General features: G+C 35.1%; 1 protein-coding gene across 1 annotated transcript in view; it reads left to right on the top strand.

The window, feature by feature from the left end:
- Positions 1–18,477, top strand: part of por (Protein-serine O-palmitoleoyltransferase por) — a 277,914-nt gene that overhangs the window by 253,306 nt on the left and 6,131 nt on the right. Inside the window, exons 12-13 of the mRNA XM_090393431.1 lie at positions 7,514–7,599; positions 10,877–10,984. Of these exons, the coding sequence (XP_090249557.1) occupies positions 7,514–7,599; positions 10,877–10,984 (194 nt within the window). The remainder of the gene's footprint in view (positions 1–7,513; positions 7,600–10,876; positions 10,985–18,477) is intronic.

The raw sequence follows: 18,477 nt of genomic DNA on the forward strand, positions 1-18,477 counted from the left end.
CAGGATTTGAAGGGGATAAATTAACCTAGAAAAGAGTACAGAGGTAGATAACAAAAAGATACCAGGACCATCATGTTAGTTATGAGGTTAGACTGAGGGAATATGGACTGTAAAACTTGGTAGGTAGAAGGAGAGGTGATATGATTGAGATATTTAAACTGCTGAGAGGTAGTTACAGGGTTGACACTGGGATTTGGTGCAACAAGGGGGGCCATCTCTGGAAGTTGCAATAAGAAGTTGTGTGCAATAGCAGAAGGAGTGGTTTCTTTGCATGGAGGGTGATTGAGCCCTGAAATGCATTGCCTGATAGCAGTGAGAGTACGAATGGTCAGTGAGTTCAAGGAGTGGTATGATAGACTTTGCGTTTTCTAAGGTGGGATTCCCATGGTGAGTCTTGTGACTTCATGAAGGTCCTGAATTATCATAAAAATACTTTTTTTACAGGCTGATATAGTATTTGTCAAAATAATTTCTTAAGTTATGATAATTACAGCTTAAGTTTTATTATTGAAAAATAATCTATCTGATACAATTATCTTGGAAAGAAAAATTAATGATTTGCATTAAAAAAAAAAATGCGAATATGTTTCATAGGAATTATCTACCTATTCGACCTGCAGTTGTTTTGGATTGTAATTTATTTTCAAAACCATTCACATAACAATTGAAAATGTAAATCACTTGGGGAGCATGCACTTAAACATTTTTAGTTTAAGAAGGTGGTAAAAGTATAGTTACATCAAAAATGTCACAGATTTGAACTAGTAGTAAATGTATTACTTTCAAATATGCAGTAATTTCTTCTTAGTACTGCAAGAAAATATTGAATAAGAATAAGAAAAATATGTAATATTTTCTTTTTTCATTGAGTGAAAAATTTTTTTGTTTCGCATACTTTCAGAACCAAATATTCTTTCTTTCTTTTTTCAAAAAGTGCAAAGGATTATTTTCAACTGAACATCATAAATAATTATAAGAATGAAATTAATAATTGATATCACTCTAGTTGCATGTTATGCAGAGAGTTTGCTAATACATAATTTGTTTCATAACTTAGTAATAATATTTTTGGTTTACAGATTAAGTGTTGATCAATTTTATTAACTTAACCAACAACTAGTTTTGCCAAACTTTAACTGTTGGCATCTTCAGGGCACTTACATATAGGTTGAAATAATCACACAGTTATGCGTAACTATAAAACTGACAAGAATAACTGTAAAAAACTGACTAGAATAATTACAAACAAAATAGTATTGAATGTGCGTGAAACACGTATCATGTGTACAAGATTAGCTAGCTGTTGCTGAGGAACTTTCTGTAGTTTGTATTAAAGTTCATTTCTTTTGTTTTTAAAGAAATGAAATTTTTTTTTTTTGTTCTTGTCAGTTTTATAGTTACACATAATTATGAGATTGTTTCAACCTATATGTAAGTGCCCTGAAGATGCCAACAGTTAAAGTTTGGCGAAACTAGTTGATCAACACTTGATCTGTAAACCAAAAATATTATTACTAATTCTCAGGATCAAGAAAATAAACCTTCATTGTTTCATAACTGTTTGTTTCTATTTAATGCATAATTCCTGGAAATGGAGTAGGGACAACTAAGCTGCAAGTTCTGTAAATTAAAACTATTCAAGTACAGAAAGTGTAAGCATTTGCAGAAGTGATTTATAACTAGAATTATAAACAAACAAGATGTAATTTAGAAGAAATAATGAACTTTTTAAACATCTTAATGATTATTTTATGAAATAATTGTTTTTCATCGAAGTAATTATCATCAGTAAAAATTTTTGAGAACAAAAAAAAATTTAAGTCATCTGATAGTAATTAAGCAATATTAACAACAAAAAAAAGATTCTGGCTTTCTTTTTCTTGGCTGATAAAAGATTTACTTGCAGTAATTATTTTTTTTAGAGCTCACATAAAAAAACTTTTCTCAGAATGAAAGTGTCTTTCATTTAGTCCTACAATTAACATATTCTATATGTTTAGGCTATATCGCTACTTAAAATGATTACACTGCTGCTTAATGTTAGCAACCACAAGTTTCTTGCTGCTTAGTAGTTCTGGCTCTGAGACAACTACAGATGTGAGTTAATTTGGTTAAGGGGGTCTCCTGAGTTTGAAGGATTATCACAGCTCTTAATGGTGATAATTGATGGCTAGTACTTCTTATCCTGAATTCTTCAACTCTGTCATACTTTTTTTATCCCCCCTCCCCACAAACACACGAGAAGTACAAGAACTTATAGCATCAGCTCTATAGGTTGTTTTTAGATCTGTTTAAATAAAACCATAAACATTAAAGAGCACTTAATTACTTTATATAGGAAAACCCAACGTTAGTTTTAGTTTTCAGACCCTTATATTGAATTATACATACGTGTGTGTGTGTGTGTGTGTGTGTGTGTGCGCGTGCGTGCGTGCGTGCGTGTGTGTGTGTGTGTGCGCGCGCAACATGGTATTAATTTATCTTTACATAGTGTGTTAGTCAGATTGCTGCCATATTCTTAAATATAGTCTGTTGTGGCCTCGCTCTATGAGATCACATCAAGGCTTTCCACATATCCAGAGGTTTCATCCTGGTTATGATTATATATTCCTGTCTAAAAGATCATTGAGCAATTTTGCTCATTAATCTTTTCAACATGAATTGAAAAGATTAATGAGCAAAATGTATAATTTCTTTCATCAATTTGGTCACAAGTATGGTAATCTACCATTTATCGAACCCTTCGATTGTCACAAGTTCTGATAATTGAAATGCAATTATATAGTACTCTGAGCTGAACTGTATATGGATGTTGATCAGCAACTGCTTGTATTTGTATGTGATTTAAGGAAAGTTGAAGGATGCTCATGGAAATACTTACAACAAGGACATAATTACAGCAGCAGAGTGTCTAGGGCAGTTGTTCCTAACCTTTTTGAAGTCACAGAACACTTGTAATTATAAGAAAAATTTGGGGAACACCAAAAGCATTAAGGTCATAAAACTAACAATAAAAATATGCATGGGCTTGCCTTTTATAAAAATGGAACGTATTTTAATACGATACTTGAGCTTGTCAGCTTTTGCAGATTTCAGCAATATCAGATCTGATATGTGATATAGCTACCCTCATCTCTTTGTCTATATTAGTAAGTCTTTCACACTTTTTAGTTTTTATATTGGTTAATATTGAGAAACTGAGCTCACCTAAATATGATGTTGAAAACTGTAACAAAATTTTCAGTGCCCTTGTGGAGGAGAGCTTGGACAAAAATCCAAAATTCCTCGAGTTATTTCAGAGAATTTCATTTTTAGTGTACGATCCGTTGACAAGGTAACTAATTGTTCTTCTTGTAACAAAAATTCATTAATCGATGTATTAACTGTGCCAGATGGATTTTGTATTCAGTTATAATTGTGTGTATTTAAGGAAGGAAAGTAACTTGAAATCTTTTCTTCCAATATTGTTAAATGTTCTGTTATAACGGAAATAATTCCCTCAACATTTTTATTATGAAGCGAAGGAAACATATCTACTGTATTTTTTTCTTGATATGTGGTTTTATATATAAGCTGACTATTTGTCAGTGGATGTCAAAATATTTAATTTTTCCCTTGTATTAATGCTGTTTAAGTAATTAAAAATATCGGCTAAATATGCCATTTTAGCACTCCAAATATCATTTTGAAGATATTTTACAAAAGCATCTGTACCTTCATTTTGAAAAAAGGCCAATAATTCATTCCTAAGTTCTAAAATTCTGAATAGCACTTTTCCCCTGGATTATCATCTTATTTCAGTGTGCAAAAGCAAAGATTCATACTTGGCTTCCATAGATGTGCAAAGTTTTCTATAAAGGCGTGCTTTTAAAGGTCTTGATGTACTTTACCATATTTACAACTTGGTCTAGTACAGGTTTTAATATTGCTGGTAATGTTTTTGAAACTAGGGATTCTCTGTGCAAAAATCAATGCTTAGATATAATATTTGGATTTATTTTCTTTGCAAGGGTAATAAATCCTTTAATAGAGCCTACCATTGATGGAGCACCGTCTGTACAAATTCTTGCACACAGCTCCCATGAAAGTTTAAAATTTTCTAAATATTATTATTATTATTACAGGCAACTCCAAGGAGTCCTTAGACTCATTGAGGGAGGCCCTAAACATCATGTCAAGAACTATTCAGCATTCGCACAGTATCTATCATACTTTGCTTTGAACTCATTCACAGTCATGGCACCCACAATAGACTCTGGCAGCTTATTCCACTCATTCACCACTCTCCAAATAGAAAACCTAGTTCTAACACCCTTGCTAACTACACTCTTGCTCAGTTTCCATGGATGACCCCTAGTTCTTCCACAAATATGACGTAATAGAGTCAAAAATATCTTGTCCTATTGTATGTTCGGTAAGTTCTCTGCATCATAGAAATTGATTTACTATTTCGTTTTCATCAATGAAACAAGCGAATCCTAGTATATGAGCTTTACCGTTAACGTCAGCGGACTTGTCAGTTTGTAAAGCAAATTGTTGTTTAGAAAGTTTATTGATAACTGTTTTCTCAGTATCATCTGACATCTTTAATTTTTTTATTGTATTGTCCAAATGAGGAATTTTCATAATTTTAATTTCCTTTTTTGCTTCATCACCAAACATAATGTTTACTATTTCATAACATGCTGGTAAAATAAGAGACTCTGCTATAGGATGTGGTTTTAATTTTACAACAATTAATTCAGCTACCTTATATGATGCAAGTTGTGCCTTATCAGAAATTTTAACAGTCTTTTCAAAATATTTGACTTGCATGTCCAACAATCTCTTCAAATACTCTTTAGTTTTTGAAGCAAGATTGGCATGCTTTGTAGTAAAGTTGCATTTCAACTTAGCAGGAACTATTGCGCTATTGGATAGTTTTCCCTGCATACAAGACACTGGGGAATGGACATTCTTCCTCACTGGTCTATGTAAAACTGCAACTTAAATATTAGTCTGAATATTGTCTATTAATTTTTCTTATTTTACTATGAGACGTAGTAAAATAAGAAAATACATCTCATACCTTCTGTATGGGACATATTTGCAACAGCGTCATTACTACTACTTCCAGTTGTACTTTCCCCGTCATTAATATTTGCCTCAGAATCACGTTTTCATTTAATAATAAACTTATCCAGTGTGTGTTACTACAATGCTAGTAGCACAAACGACTCACAAAACCAAATGCGCATTAAAAATGGACTGTGCACTATTATGATGTTACACAGCACACAAACCAAACACGTCACTGAATGACTGTAAAAGAGACGCTCTTCCCTGCCCTTCCTGCAAACACATGACCTATAAACAATATTCTATTGGTTTAGAAGTCAACGCTCATAGCAAACTTCAGTTGTTAGGATCAGGGTAGCCAATTACACCCAGAACTGTGTCGTGACATTTTTCACCGGCGGAGCACTTGTAACCAGTTCATGGAACACAAGTGTTCCGGGGAACACCAATTTAGAACCACTGGTCTAGGGAAAAGCAATTCTGAATATCAAGCATTCTTAGGGAGGTCCTACATGCACCACCTCAAATGTCAGAATAGTATGCTAAGGTCAGGCAGATTTGAGATTTATAGTGTCAAGAGTTGAGCAGGAGAAAAGTATTGTTCAGAATGAAAAAATACCAAACTGTTTGGAGGCTGAAGAGGCTATGGAAGTGGTGTATTTATTCTAGATATGGAAGTCAACCCAAGAAGAGAAAGCAACTAAAGGAGAGTGATGCATAATTTTTTTTCCAGTAAAGACAGGATCACATTTTGATTGTATTAAAACTCATGCACACAAAAACCTCCTCATTCAACTGGAGAATGGCAAAAAGATGGATGTTTATGAATGGTAATAGAGGAACTTGAAGTCTGAATCTGATGACACTACTCTTCATCCCTCTTTGTCTTTCTCAAAATCTTGTAGTGCTCTTGCTGGTCTGGTTGTCTGAATGGTTAGCATATCTACTCTCCACCCAACAGCTGCAGGTTCAAATCCTGTCCTGGGCATAGATATTTGTGATTATCTTTATGTGGGAGATGAATTTCATTGCCTGATGTGAGACCACCATCCCACTTATTGGAGGTCCCAAGTGGCTTGAAAAAATTCCATGTTTGGTTTTTATATCATGGTTTCTGGGCTAGGTAAAAACTAAATAAAAATACAAAAAATAATAATAATAAATATATATATATAATTAACAAAAAATAGAAAAAAAAACCTTGCCTGTTTATGGCAATGAATGTATTATATGCTTACAAAATATGAGAGCTACATAAAAGATAGGAGGAAGATTAGGTGAAGATCACACAGAGTCATGGGGTACTCCAGCATTGATTGAAAAATCTAAAAAAACTAATACTGCTTTTGTGAAGTCCTTTTGTGAAAACAAATGCAATGAAAGACAATTTGTGAACATTTGATAGACTGCCACCCTGAGTTTTGCTACCTGATACAAAGAAGAGGCTATTATACTGCACTTCACTATCTATTTGCAGCTATGAACATGTTATTCCTAATACGTTAACAAATAGAACAGGAATGGTATATGCTGACATGTAACCAGAGCCGATTTTACTTTCCTAAAGTATCATTATACTAAATTATGAAATTTATCACATGGTTTAAAATTATTCATAGTTGTCTTCTGCAATTGAAGTCAAAGAACTTCAACAGATGATCACTGAATTCATAAACAAGGACAAAAAAAAAAGGAATGTATAATAAATACAATAATAGAACACCAGGAAATTGATATAGTAACCTCCTATGCTTACCTAGGACAATGGATCACAGAACAGGACAAATATCAACTTGGTTGGATAGTCTTTGGAAAACACCGTGACGCACTCCAAGGAAACATCTCAATCACCTTAAAAGAAAAATATTAGACAGTTATATATGCTTCCTGTCATGACATATGGAAATGAAACGTACTTTCACTAAAAAAATTGACTAACAAGTTGAGGATTACCTAGAGGAAAATGGAAAGATTATTACTCAATATTACCATTCTAGATAGAAAGCACAATACTTAGGTCAGAGCTCATACTAGGGTGAGAAACATAACAGCCATTAAAGATGCAAATTGCAATGGGCAGGTCATATTGCAAGAAGTGACACTCAAAAATAGACAAAGTTGATATTAGAATGGTATCCTAGAAATGGCAAGAGAGCTACATGAAGACCAAAGAGACAGTGGGAGGATGAGATTAAAGAGATGGCAGGAACTGAGTAGCATAGGAATGACTGGAGGACTTTAGGGAGGCCTTCATCCAGCAGTGGACAGAAAATGGCTAATGATGACTTGTTTTCTTATATATATTTATGATATTATAAAGGCTTTTGCCATATTAAAAAGTAACAGCTTTTTTTTAAACAGAAATATATAATTATTGTTCTATGTTTTATAATTTATTCTTTTAACATTAGAAAGAGTTACTTACTTTTCTCTTTCTCTCTCTCTTATGTGGAAGAACTTCGTCAAAAACTGGCTACTATCTTTGATGCCTGTGTTTTTGCTAGAAGATGTAAAAAAGAATGCTCTCATGCTTATCAAAGTGTAAGTATATTATATTTTTTCTCTTTTATGAAATAAAAAGATGTAATTTTATTGCTTACTGCTATCTTCCTTTTCTGCTTTATTAGCATGGTCATGCATGGGTATTGAGACTAATGTAAGATTTTTCATTAAGTGCCAAGTAATGCCAGATTCACTATCATAAGCAGTCTTTTGTATGCCACTGCAAGATATAGATCTAGCAGTGGTCTGTGTCTTCCAGATAGTTTTCTCTGTTTTTTTTTTTCTTTAAATCTCTCTCTCTCTTTAGCTCCCCACCCCATCTTCTGGTGGGTCATTTCCTTTGTCTTTTCATTCCTTATGGTAGCCAGTCTGTACATCTTTTAACTAAGCAGAAATGGGTACCATAAGGAATGAAAAGACAAAGGAAATAACCCACTAGAAGAGGGTGTAGGTCATTTCTCTTTTATCTGCTATTGTGTTTTAATACCAGTGTGCCTAATTCATGCATTTTTTGCAATCTTTTGATAGATTGCCATATGCCAAACTAGTAGTTAAATTGGAACAGATGGGGTTGGATAATGGATTAGTACATTGGATTGGAGATTGGCTGTTCTGGGATATATCACTCCCCCCTATACACAACCTGTTGTGATAAGTATCACAACAGGTTGTGTATAGGGGAGTGATATCCCAGAAGAGGAAAATCACTAGTGGTGCGTCCCAGGGAAGGTCTGTTTTGGGGCCATTGTTGTTTAATTTGTATGTAAATGATTGGAAAGGGCTTAAATGGTGACATACAGTTGTTTGCAGATGATGCTAAGTTGGAGAGAGAGTTATGAGAAGTAGAGCAAATGTTATAACTTGCAAGAGGACCAAAAGGGCTGTCTGAATGGGCAAATGTGTGTGGAGATGTCAGTTAAATATTGCAAGGTGTAAGGTTTTAAAATTTGGAAAGCAAAGATGGGATACAGAGTATAGGTTTGGTGGGGATATTTTGGAGGAGGTGGAAGAGATGCCGGCCTGGTTGGCCGAGTGATTAGCATGTCCGCTCTCCACCCAAGAGGCTACGTGTTCGAATCTTACGTGGGAATAGATGTTTGTGATTGTCCTACAAACTTTGTTTGGAAAGGGAATCTGCGACCCTACCACTTATTCTAGCAGAAGACATCATTGCCAAAACTATGTGAGGTATGGCAGTGACCATACGGCGCCTATGGACGTCAAATGTGATTTTTTTTATTTTTTGAAAGAGATGAATGATTTGGAGGTTGTGGTGGATAGGGACTTGAAATTTTGTGGACATTTTGCTAAAATTGTGAGGATACAGTGGATTATGGGAATGATGCAGAGAACACTGACACTGATCAAAGTTTTGTACAATGGAATTGTACAAGACTTTGATCAGGCCACATGTGGATTACTGTGCACAGATTTGGTCTTCAGGTTTTCAAACGGATGATGAAATGTTGAAGAGGGTCCAGAGATGATTGATTAAGTTGGTTTCTGGTCTCTGGAATGTGAGGACAGATTGAGATGCTAATTACAGAGCCTAAAGGATAGAAGGAAGAGGGGAGACATGATTGCAGCATATAAATTGGTAAGGGATAATTACTAGATTAGTGTGGATGAGAATTTTCATATGATATCTGGAGACATGGAAAGAACAAAAGGCCATCCCTGGAAGCTGTTTAAGATAGGTGTCAGCAGGGGGGGGGGGGTAGATTTTTTGCATAGAGATTGGTGGGTGATTGGAATGCATTGCCTGCAAGTGTGGTGAGTGCAGTGACAGGGAATGCATTTACGTTTGAGCTACAATGAGCTGTGTGAGAGTGGGGCCTGCCACAATGAGTCTCTTAAATCCATGGAGGTCTGTTGATAATAATAATGATAATCATTATTATTTTAATCTCCTATTGCAGTGTCTAATATTCTTTTTTCAATTTTCAATTGCAATTCTTCTTGCTATCCAAATTTATTTGTTAAATTAGAAGTTATTGCCCACGTTTGAAATCTATAATTGATCTGATGCACCTTTCCAAGAGTTTCTTTGTAATCTAATACTGTTTTGTAATTTAAGATATTTTTGTATCTTCCAAATGTTATCCATCCTGCTGTGATTTTTTTCTTCTTCTTCTTTGGCACTACAGCCCCATGTAGGGCCTTGGCCTCCCATTTTTGGGTTTCATAACTCTCACTACAGGGTGGGGGGTTCATTATCCCCACACTCAACCAATCATGTGTAATTGTGTGTATAGCATCGTGTTCTTAAGACTGGTTTGCCTGCTTTGCAGGAGGAAAAACCCCAGATAAACTGGGGAGAAAAACCGTGCAGTCCACACTCAAGACCAGCAACTCGGCTATGTCTGAGAAAGATGCTTAGCTCCTCACGTCGGCGATGGGAATCGAATGGAGGACACTCCTTTCCCAGGCATATGGTTGCGGAGCGCGTAACCACTCGCTAACCGTGCGGACAATTTTTTATTATTATTATATTTATTTTTTTTATCTTAATGTTGCAGTTTTTGTGTTAGAGCTATATTATTTATCATTAATCTTTCTATTTGGGACATACTTTTTGTGCTTTATCTATATGGTAAATATATAGTAGAATATTAGTATCTCTGCTAGTAGGATAATTAGCCATATGATTACATGTAGAAATAACATAAGCCTTTGTGACTCATATTAATTATCTAAAGAGGATGACTGCTTTTTTGAGCATATATATATGTGTGTGTGATTGCTTAAATAACTACTAAGGTCTGACTGTTCAACATCTGCTTGAAGCACCATCAACTGTTAGAAACAAAATGCATGCCATCACCCATGCCCTGAAAACTTTTAATTTTGTCTCTTTAGTTCTAACCATCTTAATTTCCTATTTGGTTCTAATCAGTCTTAATCATAGATGTAAGCTTCTCAGTAGGAAAGAGAATGCAGCAAATATGACTGCAACAGACTGTACTCTAACAATTTAAATTGAAAAATGTTATTAACTGTAAATAAAATAACCTCAAAGGCAACAAAAAAGAGGAGGATCTGAAATAAACTTGAAAAAAAAAATTGCAAATGAGTAGATGAGTTTTAATACATTCATTAATAGTATACATTTTTTTATTTTTAATATTATCCTATTCCTTAAGAAAATACTCTCACAGAATCCCCATCACCTTTCAAAAACACTTATATATGCTGCTCTGCATGTGAATTTTCTTTATTCATTTCTTTGTCTGTCTCTCTGCATGTAAACATCTTGCTCAGAGATTTTGTTTACATATATACTGTGAACTGATTTTTATTTCTATTTTTTTATAAGTCGCATCCTTATGTGAGAGTGACAAATTTAGGATTTGGATTACTGGCTATGTTTCATCTTGCATATTTGGGAGTGATGTTTGATAGCTCTTCATCTTTGCAAGAAGAAGTAAGTAGTTTATAATTATAAGAGATTTCAGTCAGATTAATGTTTTTGTGGTGTTTTTAACCATTTTTGTTTTCTTGATTTCAAGGAAGATATATGCTGTGGTACCTAGGCACTTTGGTATCTTTAGTATATATTAGGAGACAAAGACAGTTAAGGAAATGCACCTAAAACTATTCTGTATTTGAATTCTTAAACATTCAGTTGTCTAGTTTCTTATTTCTACTAGTAATATCAAATATATCCATATATCAATGTTAATTATACTGCATAACAAATTGTTTTATATATATCATTATATATGTGAGTGTTGATGCTCTGACTGTAAAGAAAAACATGATTGTATCTGATTCCTATACAATCAACAGTATGGTTACAGAAATGCACCAACTATGTAATATGATATGGAAAGAAGGGAAAATGGCAGAGGAGTGTGTGAAATCGATATTAGTGACATTGTAAAATTTTGGGGGGAGGTGTTAAATAGTAAAGACATTATTTATTTACTACGTTTGTTACTTACTTCAATTTCCAATCCTAGTCGGACTATGCCATTGTAAAAAATCTCTTTAAATGATGTTTCTATTGTTTCTATTTCTGTTGTGCTAATTTTGTTTTTATTATTAATTTTTGCTACTAACTTTTTATTCATACTCGACTGTGCCTTTTGTTAACTTCCTTATGCCTAACCTAACTCTGTTCTACTTTACTCTTAATATCACTTTGTTCTATGTAACATATATATCCCTCTGTTAATTCTTCATAATCTTATCCTCTGTTCTTACTGCAAGTAAACAGACCTTAAGCCTTTAGCTTATCTATGACAAACCGGTCACCTAATTTCTCACGCTTCTCAGTCAGAAAAATTTATTTGATTTTTTACGACTGTACCATTCTAATTGAATTTTATTTAGTCTGAGAACTTAGGGAAAGAACACAGGCAAGGAACACAGGTGTATTAATGTGGCTTTCTTTCAACGTATTCTGTGGCGGGTATCCAGAGCATGGTCTACAAGCCCAGAGTGTCTGTATTGGTGAAACCGGATATAGTCTTCCGAAATCCTGACATTTGCTGTCCTGCCCGTTTGGCCAAAGTAGGACAGTTTACAGTTGCAAGGGACCTGGCATACCCCAGGTAGGTCTAGGGGAAGTGGCTGGTCTTTGGTAGAGCGAATAAGGCATTCCAATTTCTTATATGGTTTGTAACAAGAAGTCAGGTCATATTTTTTAAAAATTTTGATTAACTTTTCAGAGGTGCCCTGGATATAGGAAATGGTGATGGATTTAGTATAATCTTTGTTATGAAGGGGGGGGGTTGTGGTTAACTGGTTTTAATATTTTTTGGGGGGTTGTAGCCATTGGCTAAGAAAGTGTTAAGAATGCGGTTTAGTTCATTGTTTAGGGCATTGCCATCTGAACAGATTAATTTTGCCCTGTTATATAGTGTTTTTATAACTCCATATTGTTGTGTGTGTGGGGGGGGAGAATTGCTGGTGAATGTATCTGCCTGTATGGGTAGGTTTTCTGTAAACAGAGGAAAGCCAAGGATACATCAGGCTGGCGAGTGATTAGAGTGTCTAGGAAAGGGAGGCTGTTGTTTTTCTCTTTTTCCAAGGTGGTCTGGATTCTGGGGTGTTGGTTGTTTAAGTGTGTTAAGGAGTGGAGTGTATCTGGGCCATGTGGCCAAATAGCCAACATATCATCAATGTAGCGAAGTCAAACAGTGGGTTTTTGTGGGGCTGAGTTTAAGGCTTTCTCTTCAAAAGTCTCCATAAAGAAGTTGGCCGGGGGTAGGGAGAGTGGTGAACCCATGACTGTCCCCTCTATCTGTTTGTAGAATTTTCCTTGCCAAATGAAATAGCCTGAGTTCATTGTGAACTGAAATAGGGCTGAGATATCGGGAGAAAATTTGGCTTGGATAGCTCTAAGGTTTCCTTGAGTGGGACATTTGTGAATAGGGAGGAGACATCAAAACTGACCATGTCACTATGTTGGAGTGAGAGGTTTTCTATACTGGCTTTGAAGTGGGCTGAGTTTTTTGTGTGTGATGGTGTGTTGCCAGTATAGTGTGTGAGTGCTTTGGTTAAATGTTTGGCTAATTTGTACGTGGGGAGAATCAGTGCAATCCACTATGGGACGTAATGGCACATTTTGTTTATGTATTTTTGAAAGTCCATGTATTCAGGAGGGGGGGGGGCTAGAGTTTCTTAAGGAGCCTTTGGAGTGTTCTAATTTGAGAGCTGGTAGAATTATACTCAAGGTAGCCTGATCTAACAATAAAGCATTAAGCTTACCTGTGTAGTCAGTTTGGTTGAGAACCACAGTGGTTTCCCTTATCTGCTTTGGTGATTACTATTTGTTTTTCTTCATTTCTTGTGGAGCTTTATATTCTCCTTTGGGTAGGTTGGTTTTTGGTGGTCTTGCTTTGGTGAGCACACTGGCTACATCCAGTCTGATATTGTTGGTGGTATGGGTTGGAATGTTGTGGATCCCACGTTCTATCTGAATCATTATTTCTTCAGCCGGTATTTTCTTAGAAGTTATGGCGAAATTGTGGCCATGTGCCAGTGCGTTGAGTGCCTCAGGCTTCAAGGGAACGGAAGAAAGGTTGATTACAGTGTTGAGTGGTTGTTGAGGTTTGGAGGTAGAGTCCTTTTTCAAGTTTTCAAATTTTTGGATGTATTGACTTCCAAAATCTTTTCAAATTCTGTATTTGAAAAGATTTTGTTTTCAAATACAGAATTTGAAAAAAAGATTATCTTTTCAAATTCTTTTGCTGCCGAAATGCACGAGATGTCGTAGAGAATCATCCAAAAGGTCGTGGTTCAGCATGTTAGAAAGCTCCTCCTCTAATGCCCGAATAGCTTTGTTTACATCAGCCAGGAGAACGCACATAGTGGTAATTTGTTCTCGTAGTAGGGCGAAGCTATGCCCTAACCACTGAACTAAACCATATCCTTAACACTTTCTTAGTGGCTACAAACCCCCCAAAAAATCCAAAAAATATTAAAACAAGTTAACCACACACACCTCCCCCTTCATAACAAAGATTACACTAAATCCATCACCATTCCCTATATCTGGGGGCACCTCGAAATGTTAACCAAAATTTTAAAAAAATATGACCTGACTTCTTGTTACAAACCATATAAGAAATTGGCATCCCTTATCTGCTCCACCAAAGACCAGCCACTTTCCCTAGACCTACCTGAAGTATACCAGGTCACTTGCAGCTGCAAGCTGGCCTACTTTGGCCAAACAGGCAGGATAGCATATGTCAGGATTTAGGAACACAAACACTACATCCGGTTTCACCAATACAGTCACTCTGGGCTTGCAGACCATGCTCTGGATACCCACCACAGAATACATTGGAAGAAAGCTACATTAATACACCACAGCAAATTTAAATATGAAAGATTGTTCATGGAATCAGCCTCAGCTCTAAAAAACTTTCAAAATCTCAACAAATTTGAGTGCATGAGACTGCCCCAAATTTGGGAAGCTTGCATCTTGAGAACTTCAGCCAGTGTCCAAGACAATGCTAGGGGGGGGGGGTACCTTTAGGATTCTAGGAAGCTCATTTTCTTTTTTGTAGTGCCTGCATGCATGTGTCATAGTTGTATGTTCCCTTGAAGATGGCAATGTGACATTGCCGATATATAGGAAGTATTTATTAAAGTTTCTTTTAATTAATCTTCCAGTACACATTGTAAATTCTTTAAATAATTTAATAGTCATGTGTTACCAACGTATAAGCCTATCTACAAGAATCACTAATGCCTTCCCGTAAGCACCTTCATTACACACATTACTTCTGAATGTAATTATCTAAAACATTAACAAAATGTGCTCACTTACAGTACCCTTTTAATCCTCAGCAGTCAATTGAATAAAACTTCAGTATGGATAGCTTGACTCTGCATCTTCATTCCTGATTACGATTGCTGTTTTGGTGATGTAGTGGATCTTGCTCTGGAAACTGTCCAGTTTAGTCGGGATGATTTCCCATTGACGTGGTCACTGCAATTTCTCATCAGGTTACTGGGAAGAATCTGCCGAGGTCTCCGTTACATCTGCAAGTTGCATTTTCCTGGCACATCTATGCATTCAAGCAGGAGCCTCACTGAGTATAGCCTCACCTCCACACACCTGGAACTGGATCCTCTGAGAAACTAAAAGCCAGAAGTCTTAAGAGCCTCCTTTTCACCCCGTCTCAGTCCTCTTAAATAGCTTTTCTAATCTTTTGTTCCAGTGCTACAGTATCCAGGATTACCCATCAGCATGATGACATCACTTTGGCTCCCTTCGTTCGAGTGTCTCCATCGTAGGCACTTATTTTTCATTCGAAAGACCTTGTGAATGTTTGGTTTTGCTGACTCATGTCTCTAATCTCAGTTAATCCCCTCTCTTGGTTTTTTTTCATACAACTTTTAATGGGAATTAATTTATGCATGTTACAATAAAATAAAATATTTAATTACTACACAATTTCTATTATAAATTTGTTTGAAAGCTTCTGTAAATATCTAGCTTGATAAGTAAAAATATTTACTTATCATGCGAGAATTTTATAACATTATACAAGAAACAAAATAAGCTAGAATGTAAAAATTATAGAACAATTGCTTTGACAAGTCACCTTTGTAAGGTGGTGGTGATGATACTGACAGGAAGATTGATTACACAATTGGAAGCATACCTTGCAAATGAGCAAGCAGGATTTAGGAAAGATAGAAGTACGATTCAACATATTTTGACAATGCAGTTAATATCAGAGAAAACATACATACTTGCCTTATTGATTTTCAGAAGGCATTTGACAGTATCGACCAGAAAGTAACATTAGCAGTGCTAGAATCCTATGGAATTGATAGAAAACTAATAGCTATATTAAAAGATGTGTATAAGAATGCAGTTGCAGCAGTTAGAATAGGTGATGATTTCTGAGAAATGGTTTAGAACAAGCAGAGGTTCTAGACAGTGGGACCCAATATCACCAGGCATTTTCATCACACATTTAGAAAGAGCAATGGATAAAATGAAGGAAGCAAAAGGAATATCAGTACATGGGATGAGAATTAACAATCTGAGATTTGCAGATGACATTGTTATTATTGAGGTAAACGAAAGAGAACTACAAAAAACATTGAAACTGTTAAATGAGGAAGGAAAAGATTTGGACTTATGAACTTGGAAAAAACAAAGATAATGGTGTTTGGTAAGAAGAACATGAAACAAAAGATACAAGTGGATGGAATTGATATAGAAAATGTAGAACAATTCACATATTTGGTAAGTAAAATGACATATGATTTGAACTGTAAAAAAGAAATAAAGATCAGGATTGCAAAGCAAAGATCAAATCTGAAGGTCATGGATAACATCTGGAAAAGTAAAGTGGTCAGCCTGCAAACAAAACTAAGAGTGCTGGAAACATGTATCTTTAGCAGTCTACTGTATGGATCGGAAACATGGCTGATAAATAAGGAATCGAGAATAGGAATTTTAGCATTTGAAAGAACTTGTTACAGGAAGATTCTAAGAATAGAATGGATACAGAAAATTACAAATTTAGAGCTCTATCGGAAGATACAACCAAAGAAGAATCTAATGCAGAAGATTATAAAACAGAAGCTGCAATTATATGGACACATCTGCAGAATGAGTGAGGACCGGAAGATAAAGACATTCATGTTTGGTATTATGGATGGTGTAAACAGAAGAGGTAGACCATACAGAGAATGGATAGAAGTCTTAAAGGATTAGTGTGGAATGGGTGTACAGAAACTACGACACTTTGCACTGGACAAAGAAAGGTAGAAGAAGATAGTGAAGGAAGCATCAGACACCAACGGGCAGTGAGCCCATGGTTCGTGATGATCATATCATTATAAATTTAACATTAATGTTATAATGCTATAATAGTTGTAGCCATTCTAAGCCACTTTTGCTATGTCAGTATGATTGGCTCAGCAGATAGCAGCTTTACTTTGAAACATGCTGTCAGTTCCTGAGTTACCACCACAGTAATTTATAGTTTTTTATTTATTTATTTTTTTTTGCATCAAAATGATGTTACTTTAGTTTAACAAAATAAATCAGTGATCAACTCTGTTTAATTTTGGTGTGTCTGTGAGAAGAGCATTTGTTGCTTTTTATTTATTTCTTTGTACTGCATTCAATTATTATAAATAATTTTATGTTTAATAAATGCTTTTATCTATATCAAATGCTCATGTCAATCCACTTCTGAGAGGGAGAAAAAAGGGGAACATGGGACAAAAATTTCAAAAGTGTGCCACAAGTAAATCACTTACAAAAAGTTTTTTTTTTTCTTCTCTAGATATATACCTTATTTCAGAGGAAAACAGAAATGTGTGTAAGGGTTATTTTTTTATTGTTGAAAAGAGTCTAAATGCATGTTATAACACATACACAAAAAACCCCAGAAAATTTACTTATGTATGTTTTCAAATTAAAAAAAAAAAGCTGACAGACAAAATTGTAAAAAAGAATTAAATAGTTAACATGATATAAACTCAGCATGTAAGGTTCAAAAACTGAAGTGCAGTAGTAGCAATTTTTTGAAATATGAATGACTATCTTAGCTGAAAATGCAAAACTTTTTTTTTTTCCCTTTCATCGCACTTCAGAGAACTCAACTACTTTCCAGCATTTCTTCATCAAATTCCTGATGTATACTCTGTGTGGGTATAGGATGCTGTGATGGTGCTACATAAAAAGTTCACACTATTACTAACTTCCCATCAACATTTTCTCCAAATTAGTGTGTTATTTGTCAGGACTCCAGTATTGTCAGATTTTATATTTCTACTCTTCTAAAGTATTTCTAACTCCATCAGTTTATCTACATCTTGGTCCTCTGAGTCTTTTTCCTGCCATTCTGGCATCAGACACCTTTTTTTTTTTTTCTTTTTCTTTTTGCTTTATGCTCCCATTCAATTTGAGTGACCTTAGGTTAGCTCTGCCCACACATTCCTGAATACTATCAATGTCAAGTTCCTTTCTTATATAATTTTTAATATGATTCTACCATTCATGCTATCTCTTCACTTTACTGAGTTAAAATTAGTTTGAATGCTCTCTTGTATACAGCTTGTTTAGTGTTTTGATCAATTTCTCTCTTATTCCATATAAATTGAGTAATTTGACCCCCTCTCCCCCCCACTATACCAGCTTCCACTATATAAGTTCCCCATTTAAGATGTAGCTGATGTCTTCAATATTCCTGCTAATTTTCATAGTTTTTATCATTTTGTTACTGATTTTCATACCAAGTTTGTTATAGCATTTATTCAGTTTAATTAAAGATCATTTAGACTGGCATTGATACAGTTGAGTTGTATCAAGTGTTGATTGGGTTAGACGTTAATAAGGCTGTTGAAATGGATGACACACCACTACGTATTTTTAAGGAATGTGCAGAAGAGTAAGATATTCCCTTGGCCTGGTTATTTAATGAAAGTCTGGTA

The sequence above is a fragment of the Typopeltis vanoorti genome, chromosome 5 (assembly GCF_054136105.1).
Source record: "Typopeltis vanoorti isolate ZY-2024b chromosome 5, IOZ_Tvanoo_1.0, whole genome shotgun sequence".
Taxonomy (NCBI): domain Eukaryota; kingdom Metazoa; phylum Arthropoda; class Arachnida; order Uropygi; family Thelyphonidae; genus Typopeltis; species Typopeltis vanoorti.